The sequence below is a fragment of the Balaenoptera borealis genome (genome assembly GCF_965194805.1).
Source record: "Balaenoptera borealis genome assembly, chromosome: 11".
Classification (NCBI taxonomy): Eukaryota; Metazoa; Chordata; class Mammalia; order Artiodactyla; family Balaenopteridae; genus Balaenoptera; species Balaenoptera borealis.
In genome coordinates, this window is record NC_138868.1 from 76,119,322 (window position 1) to 76,137,171 (window position 17,850).

Sequence of the window (17,850 nt, forward strand, 5' to 3'; positions counted from 1 at the left end):
TGGCTGTTCATTTCTTGTATATAGAAATATAATGCAATGCCATTTATTGATTTTGAATTCTGCGACCTTGCTGAACTCATTTATTAGTTTTAATAATTCGTGTGTATATGTGTGTTTGTGTGTGTGTACGTGTTCCTTAGGATTTTCTATATACAAGACCATATTATCTCTAAGTAGAGATAGATATTCTTGATCCTTTTCATTCTGTTTACCTTTAATTCTTTTTCTTGCTAAATTACCCCGTTTATATTTTCCAGTACAATGTTAAAAAAAATGTGGTGAGAGGAGGTGCCTTTGTTTTATTCCTGACCTTAGGGGGAAAGCTTGTAGTCTTTCCCCATTACATATGATGCTAGCAGTGGAATTTTGTAGATGCCTTTTATCAACTAATCGAAGTTCACTTCTATTCCTAGTTTCTTAAGTTTTTTTTTTTTTTTTTAACCCTGAAAGTGTTGAATTTTATCAAATGTCTATTCTGTACCAATTGAGATGATCATGTAGTTTTGACATGATCATTGACAAAAAATATATATATTTTTAAACTATACAATGTACAATAATGATTTGATATATATATATATACATTGTGTAATAGTTACTACAGTTAAGTTAAATAACATATCCATCACCTCACAGTTATCTTTTTGTATATGTGTGTATGATGAGAACACTAAAGATCTACTCTCTTAACAAATTTCAAGAATACGTACAGGGGGAGGAGAGAAGATGGCGGAAGAGTAAGACGCGGAGATCACCTTCCTTCCCACAGATACAGTAGAAATACATCTACACGTGGAACTGCTCCTACAGAACACCCACTGAACGCTGGCAGAAAATGTCAGACCTCCCAAAAGGCAAGAAACTCCCCCCGTACTTGGGTAGGGCAAAAGAAAAAAGAAATAACAGAGACAAAAGAATAGGGACGGCACCTGCACCAGTGGGAGGGAGCTGTGAAGGAGGAAAGATTTCCACGCACTAGGAGCCCCTTCGCGGGCAGAGACTGCGGGTGGCAGAGGGGGGAAGCTTCGGAGCCACGGAGGAGAGCGCAGCCACAGGGGTGCGGAGGGCAAAGCGGAGAGATTCCCGCACTTCCCGCACGGAGGCTCGGCGCTGACCAGCACTCACCAGCCCGAGAGGCTTGTCTGCTCCCCCCCTCGGGGCGGGCGGGGCTGGGAGCTGAGGCTTGGGCTTCGGTCGCAGGGAGAGGACTGGGGTTGGCGGCGTGAACACAGCCTGAAGGGGTTAGTGCACCACAGCTAGCCGGGAGGGAGTCCAGGAAAAAGTCTGCAGCTGCCGAAGAGGCAAGAGACTTTTTCTTCCCTGTTTCGCGAGGAGAGGGGATTCAGAGCGCCGCCTAAACGAACTTCAGAGACGGGCGCGAGCCGCAGCTAACAGCGCGGATCCCATAGCGACAGGGGCGCAGAGGGAAAAACGGAGAGACTCCCGCACAGAGGCTCGGCGCCGAGCAGCGCTCACCAGCCCGAGAGGCTTGTCTGCTCCCCCGCCGGGGCGGGCGGGGCTGGGAGCGGAGGCTCGGGCTTCGGTCGGATCGCAGGGAGAGGACTGGGGTTGGCGGCGTGAACACAGCCTGAAGGGGTTAGCGCACCACAGCTGGCTGGGAGGGAGACCGGGAAAAAGTCTGCAGCTGCCGAAGAGGCAAGAGACTTTTTCTTGCCTCTTTGTTTCGCGGCGCGCAAGGAGAGGGGATTCAGAGCGCCGCCTAAACGAACTCCAGAAACTGGCGCGAGCCGCGGCTATCAGCACGGACCCCAGAGACGGGCGTGAGACGCTGGGGCTGCTGCTGCCGCCTCCAAGAAGCCTGTGTGCGAGCACAGGTCACTCTCCACACCGCCGCTCCCGGGAGCCCGTGCAGCCCGCCACTGCCAGGGTCCCGTGATCCAGGGACAACATCCCCCGGGAGAACGCACTGCGCGCCTCAGGCTGCTGCAACGTCACGCCGGCCTCTGACGCCGCAGGCTCGCCCCGCCTCCTCCGTACCCCTCCCCGCGGCCTGGGTGAGCCAGAGTCCCCGAAGCAGCTGCTCCTTTAACCCCGTCCTGTCTGGGCGGGGAACAGACGCCCTCAGGCGACCTACACGCAGAGGTGGGTCCAAATCCAAAGCTGATCCCCAGGAGCTGTGCGAACAGAGAAGAGGAGGGGAAATCTGTCCCAGCAGCCTCAGAAGAAGCGGATTAAAACTCCACAAACAACTTGATGTGCCTGCATCTGTTGAATACCTGAATAGACAACGAATCATCCCAAATTCAGGAGGTGGACTTTGGGAGCAGGATATATTAATTTTTCCCCTTTTCCTTTTTTTTTTGTGAGTGTATATGTATATGCTTCTGGGGGAGATTTTGTCTGTATAGCTTTGCTTTACAATAGCTTTATTTTACTTCACTATATTATAGCTTCTTTCTTTCTTTCTTTCTTTCTTTCTTTCCTTCCTTCCTTCCTTCCTTTCTTTCTTTCTTTCTTTCTTTCTATTTTTTCTCCCTTTTACTCTGAGCCGTGTGGACGAAAGGCTCTTGGTGCTTCAGCCAGGCATCAGGGCCGTACCTCGGAGGTGGGAGAGCCAACTTCAGGACACTGGTCCACAAGAGACCTCCCAGCTCCACGTAATACCAAACGGCAAAAATCTCTCAGAGATCTCCATCTCAACATCAAGACCCAGCATCACTCAATGACCAGCAAGCTACAGTGCTGAACACCCTATGCCAAACAACTAGCAAGACAGGAACACAGCCTCATCCATTAGCAGAGAGGCTGCCTAAAATCATAATAAGGCCACAGACACCCCAAAATACACCACCAGACGTGGACGTGCCCACCAGAAAGACAAGATCCAGCCTCATCCACCAGAGCTCAGGCACTAGTTCCCTCCACCAGGAAGCCTACACAACCCACTGAACCAACCTTAGCCACTGGGGACAGATACCAAAAACAACGGGAACTACAAACCTGCAACCTGTGATAAGGAGACCCCAAACACAGTAAGATAAGCAAAATGAGACGACAGAAAAACACACAGCAGATGAAGGAGCAGGGTCAAAACACACTAGACTTAACAAATGAAGAGGAAATAGGTAGTCTACCTGAAAAAGAATTCAGAATAATGATAGTAAGGATGATCCAAAATCTTGGAAATAGAATAGACAAAATGCAAGAAGCATTTAACAAGGACGTAGAAGAACTAAAGAGGAACCAAGCAATGATGAAAAACACAATAAATGAAATTAAAAATACTCTAGATGGGATCAATAGCAGAATAACTGAGGCAGAAGAAAGGATAAGTGACCTGGAAGATAAAATGGTGGAAATAACTACTGCAGAGCAGGATAAAGAAAAAAGAATGAAAAGAACTGAGGACAGTCTCAGAGACCTCTGGGAGAGCATTAAACGCACCAACATTCGAATTATAGGGGTCCCAGAAGAAGAAGAGAAAAAGAAAGGGACTGAGAAAATATTTGAAGAGATTATAGTTGAAAACTTCCCTAATATGGGAAAGGAAATAGTTAATCAAGTCCTGGAAGCACAGAGAGTCCCATATAGGATAAACCCAAGGAGAAACACGCCAAGACACATATTAAACAAACTGTCAAAAATTAAATATAAGGAAAACATATTAAAGGCAGCAAGGGAAAAAAAAACAAATAACACACAAGGGAATCCCCATAAGGTTAACATCTGATCTTTCAGCAGAAACTCTGCAAGCCAGAAGGGAGTGGCAGGATATACTTAAAGTGATGAAGGAGAAGAACCTACAACCAAGATTACTCTACCCAGCAAGGATCTCATTCAAATGTGATGGAGAAATTAAAACCTTTACAGACAAGCAAAAGCTGAGAGAGTTCAGCACTACCAAACCAGCTTTACAACAAATGCTAAAGGAACTTCTCTAGGCAAGAAACACAAGAGAAGGAAAACACCTACAATAACAAACCCAAAACATTTAAGAAAATGGGAATAGGAACATACATATCGATAATTACCTTGAATGTAAATGGATTAAATGCTCCCACCAAAAGACACAGGCTGGCTGAATGGATACAAAAACAAGACCCATATATATGCTGTCTACAAGAGACCCACTTCAGACCTAGAGACACATACAGACTGAAAGTGAGGGTATGGAAAAAGATATTCCATGCAAATGGAAATCAAAAGAAAGCTGGACTAGCAATTCTCATATCAGACAAAATAGACTTTAAAATAAAGACTATTACAAGAGACAAAGAAGGACACTATATAATGATCAAGGGATCGATCCAAGAGGAAGGTATAACACTTGTAAATATTTATGCACCCAACATAGGAGCACCTCAATACATAAGGCAAGTACTAACAGCCATAAAAGGGGAAATCGACAGCAACACAATCATAGTAGGGGACTTTAACACCCCACTTTCACCAATGGACAGATCATCCAAAATGAAAATAAATAAGGAAACACAAGCTTTAAATGATACATTAAACAAGATGGACTTAATTGATATTTATAGGACATTCCACCCAAAAACAACAGAATACACATTTTTCTCAAGTGCTCATGGAACATTCTCCAGGATAGATCATATCTTGGGTCACAAATCAAACCTTGGTAAATTTAAGAAAATTGAAATCATATCAAGTATCTTTTCCGACCACAACGCTATGAGACTAGATATCAATTACAGGAAAAGATCTGTAAAAAATACAAACACATGGAGGCTACACAATACATTACTTAATAATGAAGTGATTACTGAAGAAATCAAAGGGGAAATCAAAAAATACCTAGAAATAAATGACAATGGAGATACGACGACCCAAAACCTATGGGACGCAGCAAAAGCAGTGCTAAGAGGGAAGTTTATAGCAATACAAGCCTACCTCAAGAAACAGGAAACATCTCGAATAAACAACCTAACCTTGCACCTAAAGCAATTAGAGAAAGAAGAACAAAAAAACCCCAAAGCCAGCAGAAGGAAAGAAATTATAAAGATTAGGTCAGAAATAAATGAAAAAGAAATGAAGGAAACAATAGCAAAAATCAATGAAACTAAAAGCTGGTTCTTTGAGAAGATAAACAAAATTGATAAACCATTAGCCAGACTCATCAAGAGAAAAAGGGAGAAGACTCAGATCAATAGAATTAGAAATGAAAAAGGAGAAATAACCACTGACACTGCAGAAATACAAAAGATCATGAGAGATTACTACAAGCAACTCTATGCCAATAAAATGGACAACCTGGAAGAAATGGACAGATTCTTAGAAATGCACAAACTGCCAAGACTGAACCAGGAAGAAATAGAAAATATGAACAGACCAATCACAAGCACTGAAATTGAAACTGTGATTAAAAACCTTCCAACAAACAAAAGCCCAGGACCAGATGGCTTCACAGGTGAATTCTATCAAACATTTAGAGAAGAGCTAACACCTATCCTTCTCAAACTCTTCCAAAATATTGCAGAGGGAGGAACACTCCCAAACTCATTCTACGAGGCCACCATCACCCTGATACCAAAACCAGACAAAGATGTCACAAAGAAAGAAAACTACAGGCCAATATCACTGATGAACATAGATGCAAAAATCCTCAACAAAATACTCGCAAACAGAATCCAACAGCACATTAAAAGGATCATACACCATGATCAAGTGGGGTTTATCCCAGGAATGCAAGGATTCTTCAATATATGCAAATCAATCAATGTGATACACCATATTAACAAATTGAAGGAGAAAAACCATATGATCATCTCAATAGATGCAGAGAAAGCTTTCAACAAAATTCAACACCCATTTATGATAAAAGCCCTGCAGAAAGTAGGCATAGAGGGAACTTTCCTCAACATAATAAAGGCCATATATGACAAACCCACAGCCAACATTGTCCTCAATGGTGAAAAACTGAAACCATTTCCACTAAGATCAGGAACAAGACAAGGTTGCCCACTCTCACCACTATTAGTCAACATAGTTTTGGAAGTTTTAGCCACAGCAATCAGAGAAGACAAAGAAATAAAAGGAATCCAAATCGGAAAAGAAGAAGTAAAGCTGTCACTATTTGCAGATGACATGATACTATACATAGAGAATCCTAAAGAGGCTACCAGAAAACTCCTAGAGCTAATCAATGAATTTGGTAAAGTAGCAGGATACAAAATTAATGCACAGAAATCGCTTGCATTTCTATACACTAATGACGAAAAATCTGAAAGTGAAATTAAGAAAACACTCCCGTTTACCATTGCAACAAAAAGAATAAGATATCTAGGAATAAACCTACCTAAGGAGACAAAAGACCTGTATGCAGAAAATTATAAGACACTGATGAAAGAAATTAAAGATGATACAAATAGATGGAGAGATATACCATGTTCCTGGATTGGAAGAATCAACATTGTGAAAATGACTCTACTACCCAAAGCAATCTACAGATTCAATGCAATCCCTATCAAACTACCACTGGCATTTTTCACAGAACTAGAACAAAAAATTTCACAATTTGTATGGAAACACAAAAGACCCCGAATAGCCAAAGCAATCTTGAGAACGAAAAATGGAGCTGGGGGAATCAGGCTCCCTGACTTCAGACTATACTACAAAGCTTCAGTAATCAAGACAGTTTGGTACTGGCACAAAAACAGAAATATAGATCAATGGAACAGGATAGAAAGCCCAGAGATAAACCCACACACATATGGTCACCTTATCTTTGATAAAGGAGGCAAGCATATACAGTGGAGAAAAGACCGCCTCTTCAATAAGTGGTGCTGGGAAAATTGGACAGATACATGTAAAAGTATGAAATTAGAACACTCCCTGACACCATGCACAAAAATAAACTCCAAATGGATTAAAGACCTAAGTGTAAGGCCAGACACTATCAAACTCTTAGAGGAAAACATAGGCAGAACACTCTATGACATACATCACAGCAAGATTCTTTTTGACCCAGCTCCCAGAGAAATGGAAATAAGAACACAAATAAACAAATGGGACCTAATGAAACTTAAAAGCTTTTGCACAGCAAAGGAAACCATAAACAAGACCAAAAGACAACCCTTAGAATGGGAGAAAATATTTGCAAATGAAGCAACTGACAAAGGATTAATCTCCAAGATTTACAAGCAGCTCATGCAGCTCAATAACAAAAAAACGAACAACCCAATCCAAAAATGGGCAGAAGACCTAAATAGACATTTCTCCAAAGAAGATATACAGATGGCCTACAGACACATGAAAGAATGCTCAACATCATTAATCATTAGAGAAATGCAAATCAAAACTACAATGAGGTATCATCTCACACCGGTCAGAATGGCCATCATCAAAAAATGTAGAAACAATAAATGCTGGAGAGGGTGTGGAGGAAAGGGAACACTCTTGCACTGTTGGTGGGAATGTAAATTGATACAGCCACTATGGAGAACAGTATGGAGGTTCCTTAAAAAACTACAAATAGAACTACCATACGACCCAGCAATCCCACTACTGGGCATATACCCTGAGAAAACCATAGGTCAAAAAGTGTCATGTACCACAATGTTCATTGCAGCTCTATTTACAATAGCCAGGACCTGGAAGCAACCTAAATGTCCATCGACAGATGAATGGATAAAGAAGATGTGGCACATATATACAATGGAATATTACTCAGCCATAAAAAGAAATGAAATGGAGGTATTTGTAATGAGGTGGATGGAGTTAGAGTCTGTCATACAGAGTGAAGTAAGTCAGAAAGAGAAAAACAAATACAGTATGCTAACACATATATACGGAATCTAAGGAAAAAAAAAAAAAAAAAAAAAAGGCCATGAAGAACCTAGTGGCAAGACGGGAATAAAGACACAGACCTACTAGAGAATGGACTTGAGGATATGGGGAGGGGGTGGGGTGAGATGTGACAGGGTGAGAGAGTGTCATGGACATATATACACTACCAAATGTAAAATAGATAGCTAGTGGGAAGCAGCCGCATAGCACAGGGAGATCAGCTCGGTGCTTTGTGACCACCTAGAGGGGTGGGATGGGGAGGGTGGGAGGGAGGGAGATGCAAGAGGGAAGAGAAATGGGAACATATTGTATATGTATAACTGATTCACTTTGTTATAAAGCAGAAGCTAACACACTATTGTAAGGCAATTATACTTCAATAAAGATGTTTAAAAAAAAAGAATACGTACAGTATTATTAACTAGAGTCACCATGTTGTACAGTAGGTCTCCAGAACTAATCTTATAACTGAAAATTTTTACCTTTGAACAACATCTCCCCATTTCTCGTACTCCCAGCCTCTGGTAACCACTTTTTCTACTCTCTATTTCCATGAGTTCAACTTTTTTAGATTTCAAATATAAGTGAGATAATGCAGTATTTCTCTTTCTTGTGTCTGGCTTATTTCCCTTAGCATAATGTTCTCAAAGTTCATCCATGTTGTCAATGACATTGCCTTCTTTTTTAAGACTGAATTATATATATATATATATATATATATATATATATATATATATATATATATATATAATATTGAATATGTATGTATATATCTTTATATTCTATATTTTTTTGTCCATTCATTGGTTGATGGACACTTAGGTTGTTTCTATATCTAGGCTATTGTGAATAATGCTACAATAAATATGACAGTGCAGCTATCTCTTTAAGGTAGTGAATTTTTTTTCCTTTGTATGTATACCCAGAAGTGGGATTGCTGGATCATATGGTAGCTTTATGTTTAATTTTTTGAGGCACCACCATACTGTTTTGCATAATAGCTGTATCAATTTCATTCTCATCCACAGTGGATAAGGGTTTCCTTTTCTCCTTACCAATTCTTATTATCTTTCTACTTTTTGATAATAGCCAGCCTAACAGGTGAAGTGATATCTTCTGGTTTTGATTTGCACTTCCCTGATGAGTAATGATGTTGAGCACCTTTATAACTTTGGCTCTTTTCTTCTTCGGAAAAATATCTCCTCAGGTTTTTTGCCTATTTTTTAATCAGGTTATTGATTTCTTTAGCTATTAGATTATGTAAGTTTGTTATATAATTTGGTAATTATAATTTGAAATTAGGAAGTGTTATGCCTCTAGCTTTTTTTTTCTTTCTCAAGATTGTGTTCGCTAGTTGGGGGTCTTTTGTGGTTCCACACAAATTTTAGGAGTGTTTTAATCTATTTCTGTGAAAAATGCTATTGTAATTTTGAAAGGGTTTGTGCTGAAACTATAGGTCACTTTGGATAGTATGAACACGTTGACAATGTTAATTCTTCTAATCCATAAACACAGGGTATCTTCTCATTTATTTGTGTCATATTCAATTTCTTTCATGAATGTTTTGTAGTTTTCAGTACACAAGTCTTTCAGCCGTTTGATTAATTTTATTTCTTGATTAACATATTTTATTCTTTTGATGATATTGTAAATGAGATTGTTTTCTTTATTTCTTTTGTTGGATGGTTCATTGTTACTGTACAGAAACACAACTGATTTCTGTACATTGATTTCTTTACCCTGCCAGTTTGCAGAGTTTGTTAATTAGTTCCTTTTTTTTTTTTTTTTTGGATAAAACCTTTAGGGTTTTTTACATGTACTATCATGTTATCTGTGAGCAGGGAGACTTTTTACTTATTTCTTTCCAATTTGGACGTCTTTTATTTATTTTATCTTGCTTAATTGCTCTTGCTAGACTTTCAGTACTATGTTAAATAGAAGTGGTGAGAGTGGGCATTCTTGTCTCATTCCTGATTGTATAGAAAAAGATTTTAGCTTTTCACTTTTGAGTATGATGTTAGCTGTGAGCTTATCATATATGGTCTTATATGTTGAGATACATTCCTTTTATATTTAATCTATTGACAGTTTTCTTTTTATCATGAATGAATGTTGAATTTGTTAACTGTTTTGAGGCACATATTGAGGTATATGTTTTGTATCCTTTATACATCACATTGATTTTCATATGTTAATCACATTTTGCATTCCTGGAGTAAGTCCCATTTAGTCATAATGTATAATCTGTTTCTGTGTTGCTGAACTTTTGCATTTATATTAAACATTGATATTAATTTTTAGTTTTTTTATCATTTTCTTTTCTGGTTATGATATCAGAGTAATCAAGTCCCCATAGCATATCTTGGGAAGCCTTTTCTTCTTTATCCATTTTTTGAACAGTTTGTAAAAGATTGGTATTAATCTTTTCCATCCTTTACATCAATCTTATTTGTGTCTCTGAGTATAAAATGTGTGTCTTTTACAGTACATATAGTTGGATCAAATTTTTTAAAATTCTATTCTATTTCTGCTTTTTGACTGGGGCGTTCAATTAATTTATGTTTGATATAATTACTGAATAGGTAGGACTTACATCTACCATTTTTCTATTTGTTTTATGTATGTCTTATTAATTTGTGTTTCTTTTACTCCATTACAGCCTGCTTCTATTTTCAATAGATACTCTCTATTGTACCATTTAAATTCTTTTTTTTTAATTATATTTTTCAATTATTTTGTAACTATTTGCTTGGGAAATTAAAATTAAAATTATAACATAAAGCACTCTAAATACATAATTTCAATAAAAATAATTACCAAAATATCTGCTTCAATGTATCCCTGTTTTCACCCCCTCTTTTGTGCTGTTATTATCATACAGAATTTTAAAGCTCTCTCTCGCCTTTTTTTTTTTTGGCTCCTTACTTTCTGGGATTTTCCCTTTTATTGTTAGTTGATCATACAACCCTGAACTCCATCCACTGACTCCTCAAACAAAAAATGAGGATTTTTTTTTTTTTAGCTCCATTCAGAATGCCACCCAAGAACTGGGGAGTATTCTAAGGGATATTTGTGTAAATGTGGATATCAATCAGTGCTGCTTCTTTCTTTCAAGGGTAAATATCCTCCAATTTCTTTAATTATTTTGTTTTATTTTGTCTAGAGTTTATAATTGTTTTTGGCAGGAGTGTTATTTCCATTATTATTAAGAAAAAAAAAAAAGAACTCTGCAGATGGGCTTTTGAATCAGCTAATACCCACCTAGTGAACTGACTCCAGGCTTATCAAGCAGCATTGAGAATATTAGGACTGATAGTCTACTTAGATAACAAAGTGAAATTGTGTGCTAATTAGGCTTAAATATACCTTGCATAAGTCTGATACTTTTATCTATCATGAAAAGTAATAAGTGGAACTATAGCTTTATATACAATTCTTTGGAAAATTGTCTTAATATGGTTTCACATTTTCTAGTCTGAGCAACTGTGAGACACCAACTGAAGTCTGCAAATTTGATCCATTATCTAGACTTTGATGAATTTTACAAAGTAATGTCACCTTATGAGTAATTTCTAATGATTGACAAATACTGTTTGTTTTTAATTTAAAATTCCTAAAAGTCAACTTCTATATCTTCACACAAATTCTCAAGCTTGTGCTTATTATTATGAATTTAGATCTGACTTACTGAAGCCCCTTCCAGGTTAAAACCACCAGAGAATAACTCATAGTCATAGAAATTATTCTTACTTTTCCATTGTTTTGCTAGAGACCCTTCTGGTGCTGTTGGAAATAATCTCCCACTCTCTCACAGTCTTAGTCTAGTTTCCAGTCTCAGAACCCTGTGGTATCAGGGTTGATGAGAGTAAAGTTCCCAAGAAGGCTACTCTTCCAAACTGTTTGGGTCAATGAATTAAACACTGTATAGAAATCAGGGGATGCAGAGTTCAAGTCCACGTTTTATCTCCTTATAATATATATCCTCTCTGGTATCAAACTTATTTTGTTAAGAAAAAAAAAAAAAAGAGAGAGAGAAGACTAAATCTGAAAGAATTGCATTTTCTGTCGATTTTAATATTCTCTTATTTCTAATCTTATTATCTCCATTTTTTTTTTTTTTTTTGCATTCTGTGCTTTTATTTTATGAAAAAACTAATTTCAAATTTCCATTGCAACTAAGCTGAATACAAAGTCTTAATGATGGAGGCCTGTGTCCTGGTTACAGAAACACGGCGACTGTCCTTTGGCCTTAAAACTTCAGGAAGGGCACTTCAAACGGCTTCGTGTTTGCATGTTTCAGAGCCAGAGCGTAGGAATAGACTCTGGCGTCCACTGTCAGATGTTCATCAGCTACCAGAGCATCAAGTCTCTTCAGCAGGTCATTCTTTGGTAAGGAAATCACTTCCACAAATTCTCCATCTCCTGGCTTTGGCTTAGGCCTTACGTTTTCAGCATCGTCTCCATTGATAGTTACGGTTACGATATGTGTGGTACAGTTTGACAAGCCTGGATCCATACAGACAGCTGGGGAACATTCAGCAACGTCGCCCTTGTAGCCAGTTTCTTCCTCGAGCTCCCGAAGAGCAGCTGCTTCTGGGCTTTCGTTCTCATCGATGAGACCGGTGGGGAATTCTAGGCAGTAGCCCCCCATCGGGGGTCGGAACTGCTTCACCAGAATGATGCATTCATAGTGAAGGGTTCTTTGCAGCAAGGGGATGACCGCCACACCATCAGCCGACTGGCCTTTCCTCGTTGTCCGCTTCACAGTTTCCCAAGTTCTTGTTTTACCAGTAGGATCTCTGTAAGTTGTTTTTGCAAGCTTGACCCATTTTCCTTCTGAAATTAACTCCTCTGAAATAATGGACTGCTTGGTATTTTGAGAAGAATCTGCTGGTTCTTGTTGTGCCATTTTCACTTTATAGTCCCCAGGCTACTCCCAGGCGTGGGGCGAAGGGATGGGTACTCCTTTAGGAAGGGGGAGGAAAGGAGAAAGCACGGGTCCAAGGTAGCAGTCTCAGGAGATGTGGGGCTACTCTTATTATCTCCATTTTTGATCTGAGCTCTGATATTGTTCTTGTTAACAATGCTCCTTTCTTTTTCTAACTTCCAATCAAGAAGATACAATCCGTGTTTCACCCAGCACTCATGATCAACCTGACCAAATAACTGTCAGCATGAGTCTGATCTTTCCTTGAATGCAAGATATAATATTTTTCAGTTCTATTAGAACAAATATCCACCCTTACCAGGTATTTAAGGCTTTGACTTTTTCTACAAATTGTGATTACAAATTTATACAAATTTGTGAGATGGTATTATGAGACGCTGGGACACATTTTTACTTTTCCATTCTTGGAAGTAGTCAATATCTTCTAAAATTATTTCATGTATAATAATAATGTCTGATTTTAATAATTTTAATAATAACATAAATTTGTAATGATGTATAATTTTAATAGTGTATAATTTTAGTTTTATTACATTAGTATACAATATATGTCATATTCCTTTAGTCATTTATATTCAATTACTTCTTATCTAAGCTTCTGTTCCTCCACAATTTCATCAAAGTATCTCAAATTTCTGAGTTCCAAAAATCTAGAGAAGAAACCAGGCCCTCTTCTAGATCCTTAATGTTTGTCATTTATTGATGACCATCCTCTCTTCCCTGGGCATGTACAAAATTGCCCTTCCCTATCTCTATCCATCTGATGCTGATCTAGCACTCCATAAAATTACCCCACTCAGGGGTCTAATCTTAAAACACTCCTGACCAACATTGCTTCCCTGATCTTCTCTCTAGTGTTAAGGAAAACTAAACTCATCCTAAGCTCCAGTCATTTTTACATTACCTATTGAAAGCACTTCCCTCCACTTCTTCCTCATTCCACACATTCAATGTGAGAATTCAAAATAATTCTCATCAATGGACAGTTGCTAGAGTAATGCTGGCCCCAATTCTTGTGATAGAAACCTTCTCCCTAAAAAATTCATCATGTTACTCATGAAAAGGATTTCTATGGAGTCTAGAATACTTTTCCTCCAATTTACATTTGAAAGACATATATTTTATGATCTAACTCAACTCTTACGAAGAAATCTCAACTATCCCAGTAGTTTGCCTCAGTACCCTATTCTGTGTTCACTTGTCTGCCAATACACTTGCTGTGTAGTGTTATTTTCCCAATAGGCAAAACTTCTATTTGCCTGAAGAGTAATTTATCCTTCATTGTATTCTAGCATCTGATCTACCTCTTGGTCCAGTGAAGTTGTACAGTAGTATTGTTGAACACCTTTTTTACATCAAATTAATTAACTATTAAAAGGATGTTACAAAGGAAAGGAGTGTCAGGAGAGCTGTATGAAAAGAATGTCCTGCCTCTACTCCCAGTGATTCTTGTGCCCTCACTTTCATCTCTTACTTTGTAGCCCAGTATCTCAGAATTTCCTTTCCCAGGCCATTGGAGGCAGAGGGGGAGAAAAAAAGATACTCCTCATTTCCTGAACTGTAGGAGAAGGGAGCTCAAATGTATTTCAAATGGGAAAATTGAATGTAATTCCTCACTGTAAGGATGATAAGTTTCAGCAGGGCTTTAGTATGCTATTTTATTTCAGGGGATATTCATGAGTTGTCTTAAGATTAACCAAGATTCTCTACGATAAATTCATTTCTCTTTTTAATTAATGTGAAATTCCCCTTAAGAACAGAATACAAATATGTTTGGGTATACCTATTTTTGTTTTGCACAGTGCAACCTTGACTCTGGAACTTTTTAAACTAGAAATAGAAATGATAGTTACCATTTTCTAAGTTATGGTTATTCTCAAACGTCTTGCCTGTCAATACGCTGTGGTACACGCTGATACATAATGTGCAAAAAGATGGATAGAAAACAGTCAAAAAGATCAGATAACTCAGAGCTGACAGTTTAATGTAATATCGAACAAGAGAGATAGCATCAGATAAGTTGCATTCTGTAACAGCAAAGTTCAATATTAAAAAAAAAAAAAAGGATAGTTAATCATACAAAAGAAGTACCAAAGGAGATGTGTGTAGTTATGGGGTAGGTGAACTGTGGGGATAGACCAGCAGATTTTCATTTTAAAATATGAACTGACTTTTGTACTTTTCTCTTTAAATCTAGATTTCAGACTAGTTTAAACAAGATTTTAAGCGTGAGATGAAAAGTCACTAACCTCCTGCTCGTTATTTCTAAATGGATTAATCTTTTCAGTTATTTCATAGATAAACTTCTTCTCATAGGTCTGCAGTAAAATTGGTCCAAATTGTGTGCAGTACATTAAAAGAATGACTGCTGTTTCACTTGCATTAATCCTTTGCACTTGGTTCAATTTGCCACATTTAAGTTGACCCCATGGAGATAAATTAGAATTCAAGACATGATTACCTAAAGTGGATACATTTCAATCTCAATTGCTTAATGATAAAAAGGCTCATATGAATTTTTTTCTGGAAAATAAATAAAACCTGAGGACAGGATTAACTTAGCCTGTCTCTCTCTTTTTTTTTTTTTTTCTTACCATTTACCTCTTTAAGTCAACCTTTTTTCCCTTTAGCCATGAACTTGGCATGCAATTTCTATATATCACTTTGTGTCATGTTCTTCTGTCCCTGGGAAATGTGGATCACTTTGTATAAGTGAACTTTGAAAGAACAGAATCACTTTTTTTTCTTCAGTTGGTTTACAGATATTGGGGCTGATATTTGGTAGTAATAAATAAAATGATTAGCTCAGTTAAAAATTGTTAATCCTCAGTATCTGAAATTAGATTTTAAAGGCCTATTTTTCTTTTCTTCTGCTTCTATTCTTTTGAACAATCATCTATTTGTAAAACTCAATGTATATTTGTGCATGTGAATGCACATATGTGTGCATGTGTGTGGAAATCCTGGCACAAGGTAGACTGCATTATTCACCTGAATTCATGAATTTAAAGAGAAAACTCTTAAATATGGGGGAAGAATCAGTACAGATAAACCTTAATATTATAAAGCATGAGTACTCATCAACAATGTATTCTTTCCTTTCCTAGAGTCTAACCTCTTCAAAGACTGGGATGTTTCCTGCCCACTGTATAATAACATGTATGAGCTCAAAACTTGTTTGTTGAGTAGGAGATGTATACTCTGGAAATGAAATATCACAATTTTTAGAAGTATTGAAGTACATTTCATTTTGTTATTCTGTTTTTTAACAGGTATTTTGATAGGTTGTATAAATAGTTGTTTTCTAAAAACTAGCAGCTTAAAAATGACAAATCAGATTGTTTATTTCAGTTGGTAACTAACAGAGATTTCTGACAATTACACTCAGGCTGTTTCTTTCTTTTTTTTTTTTTTTAACATCTTTATTGTAGTATAATTGCTTTACAATGGTGTCTTAGTTTCTACTTTATAACAAAGTGAATCAGTTATACATATACATATGTTCCCATATCTCTTCCCTCTTGCGTCTCCCTCCCTCCCACCCTCCCTATCCCACCCCTCTAGGTGGTCACAAACCACCGAGCTGATCTCCCTGTGCTATGCGGCTGCTTCCCACTAGCTATCTATTTTATGTTTGGTAGTGTATATCTGTCAATGCCACTCTCTCACTTTGTCACAGTTTACCCTTCCTCCTCCCCATATCCTCAAGTCCATTCTCTAGTAGGTCTGTGTCTTTATTCCTGTCTTACCCCTAGGTTCTCCATGACCTTTTTTTTTTTTTTTTTTTTTCTTAGATTCCATATCTATGTGTTAGCATACGATATTTGGTTTTCTCTTTCTGACTTACTTCACTCCGTATGACAGACTCTAGGTCCTTCCACCTCACTACAATTAACTCAATTTCATTTCCTTTTATGGCTGAGTAATATTCCATTGTATATATGTGCCACATCTTCTTTATCCATTCATCCAATGATGGACACTTAGGCTGCTTCCATGTCCTGGCTATTGTAAATAGAGCTGCTATGAACATTTTGCTACATGACTCTTTTTGAATTATGGTTTTCTCAGGGTATATGCCCAGTAGTGGGATTGCTGGGTCATATGGTAGTTCTATTTGTAGTTTTTTAAGGAACCTCGATAATGTTCTCCATAGTGGCTGTATCAATTTACATTCCCACCAACAGTACAAGAGGGTACCCTTTTCTCCACACCCTCTCCAGCATTAATTGTTTCTAGATTTTTTGAGGATGGCCATTCTGACCGGTGTGAGATGATATCTCATTGTAGTTTTGATTGAAGCAACTGACAAAGGATTAATCTCAAAAATTTACAAGCAGCTCATGCAGCACAATAACAAAAAAACAAACACCCCGATCCAAAAATGAGCAGAAGACCTAGATAGACATTTCTCCAAAGAAGATATACAGATTGCCAACAAACACATGAAAGAATGCTCAGGCTGTTTCTGAGAGCCTTCCTTCAAAGCCTTCGTCAAAGCCTTGGCAGAAGGCAGCTGGCCTTTGAAAATACACTATCTGATGCAGGCTGAAAACTCACAGGCACCTGTAGGCACAGACAATCCTTTTGCAATGTGAATTATAAGGGACAGTCATTCTAGATTTTTTACTACCAAGATTTACAAAGAAGCAAGCTCCCTTTGAGGGGGAACACACAAGGTCATTACCCACTTCAAGTCTCATATTTCAGGGACTATGCCGCTGACATAAAAGAATTTAGAAGGGGAAAGTGCTTCTAAAGGGAGGGATAGATTGTGAGAGTCTAACTACTTTAGATTTTGCACTGTGTATGTTTCAGTGTGATAGGCTCTCCTTGAAACAAAGTTACTGAATTACTTTAAAATGCTGTATTTTACTCAGAGTTCAAATATCTGTGGTTTTTTGTCTAACATAACTCAGAGCTAGATGCTTGGGAAAATGTCTTGAGCAAATTCATAAGAATAAGAAAAACTGGATTGTGACAGATTTACTGACAGAATATAAAAAGGGTCACAAAGGAGGCAACAATTCTGACAGGTTTGATGTGGGGGTAGAGGGGGTCAGAATTTTGAAAGGCTCATAAAAAGCCAAATTCTTACCTCCTCATCTCTACTGTGGTTTCTGATCTAGAGTTTA

At 37.9% G+C, this 17,850-nt stretch overlaps 1 protein-coding gene and 2 long non-coding RNA genes across 3 annotated transcripts in view; 1 reads left to right on the forward strand and 2 right to left on the reverse strand.

Moving 5' to 3' along the window:
- The window catches only part of LOC309604979, a 1,175,000-nt gene that overhangs the window by 499,023 nt on the left and 658,127 nt on the right, over positions 1-17,850 (reverse strand). The gene's annotated exons all lie outside the window — the stretch shown is intronic.
- Positions 1-17,850, forward strand: part of LOC309604965 — a 237,472-nt gene that overhangs the window by 105,321 nt on the left and 114,301 nt on the right. The window lies entirely within an intron of this gene.
- LOC309604937 (ADP-sugar pyrophosphatase) lies at positions 11,885-12,810 on the reverse strand. Its single transcript, XM_082340050.1, has one exon. The coding sequence runs from the start codon at positions 12,674-12,676 to the stop codon at positions 12,017-12,019; it is 660 nt and encodes a 219-aa protein (XP_082196176.1). The 5' UTR covers positions 12,677-12,810; the 3' UTR covers positions 11,885-12,016.

Coding starts and splice junctions, on each gene's coding strand:
- LOC309604937 (XM_082340050.1), bottom strand. CDS start 12,676: ATGGCACAACAAGAACCAGCAGATTCTTCTCAAAATACCAAGCAGTCC.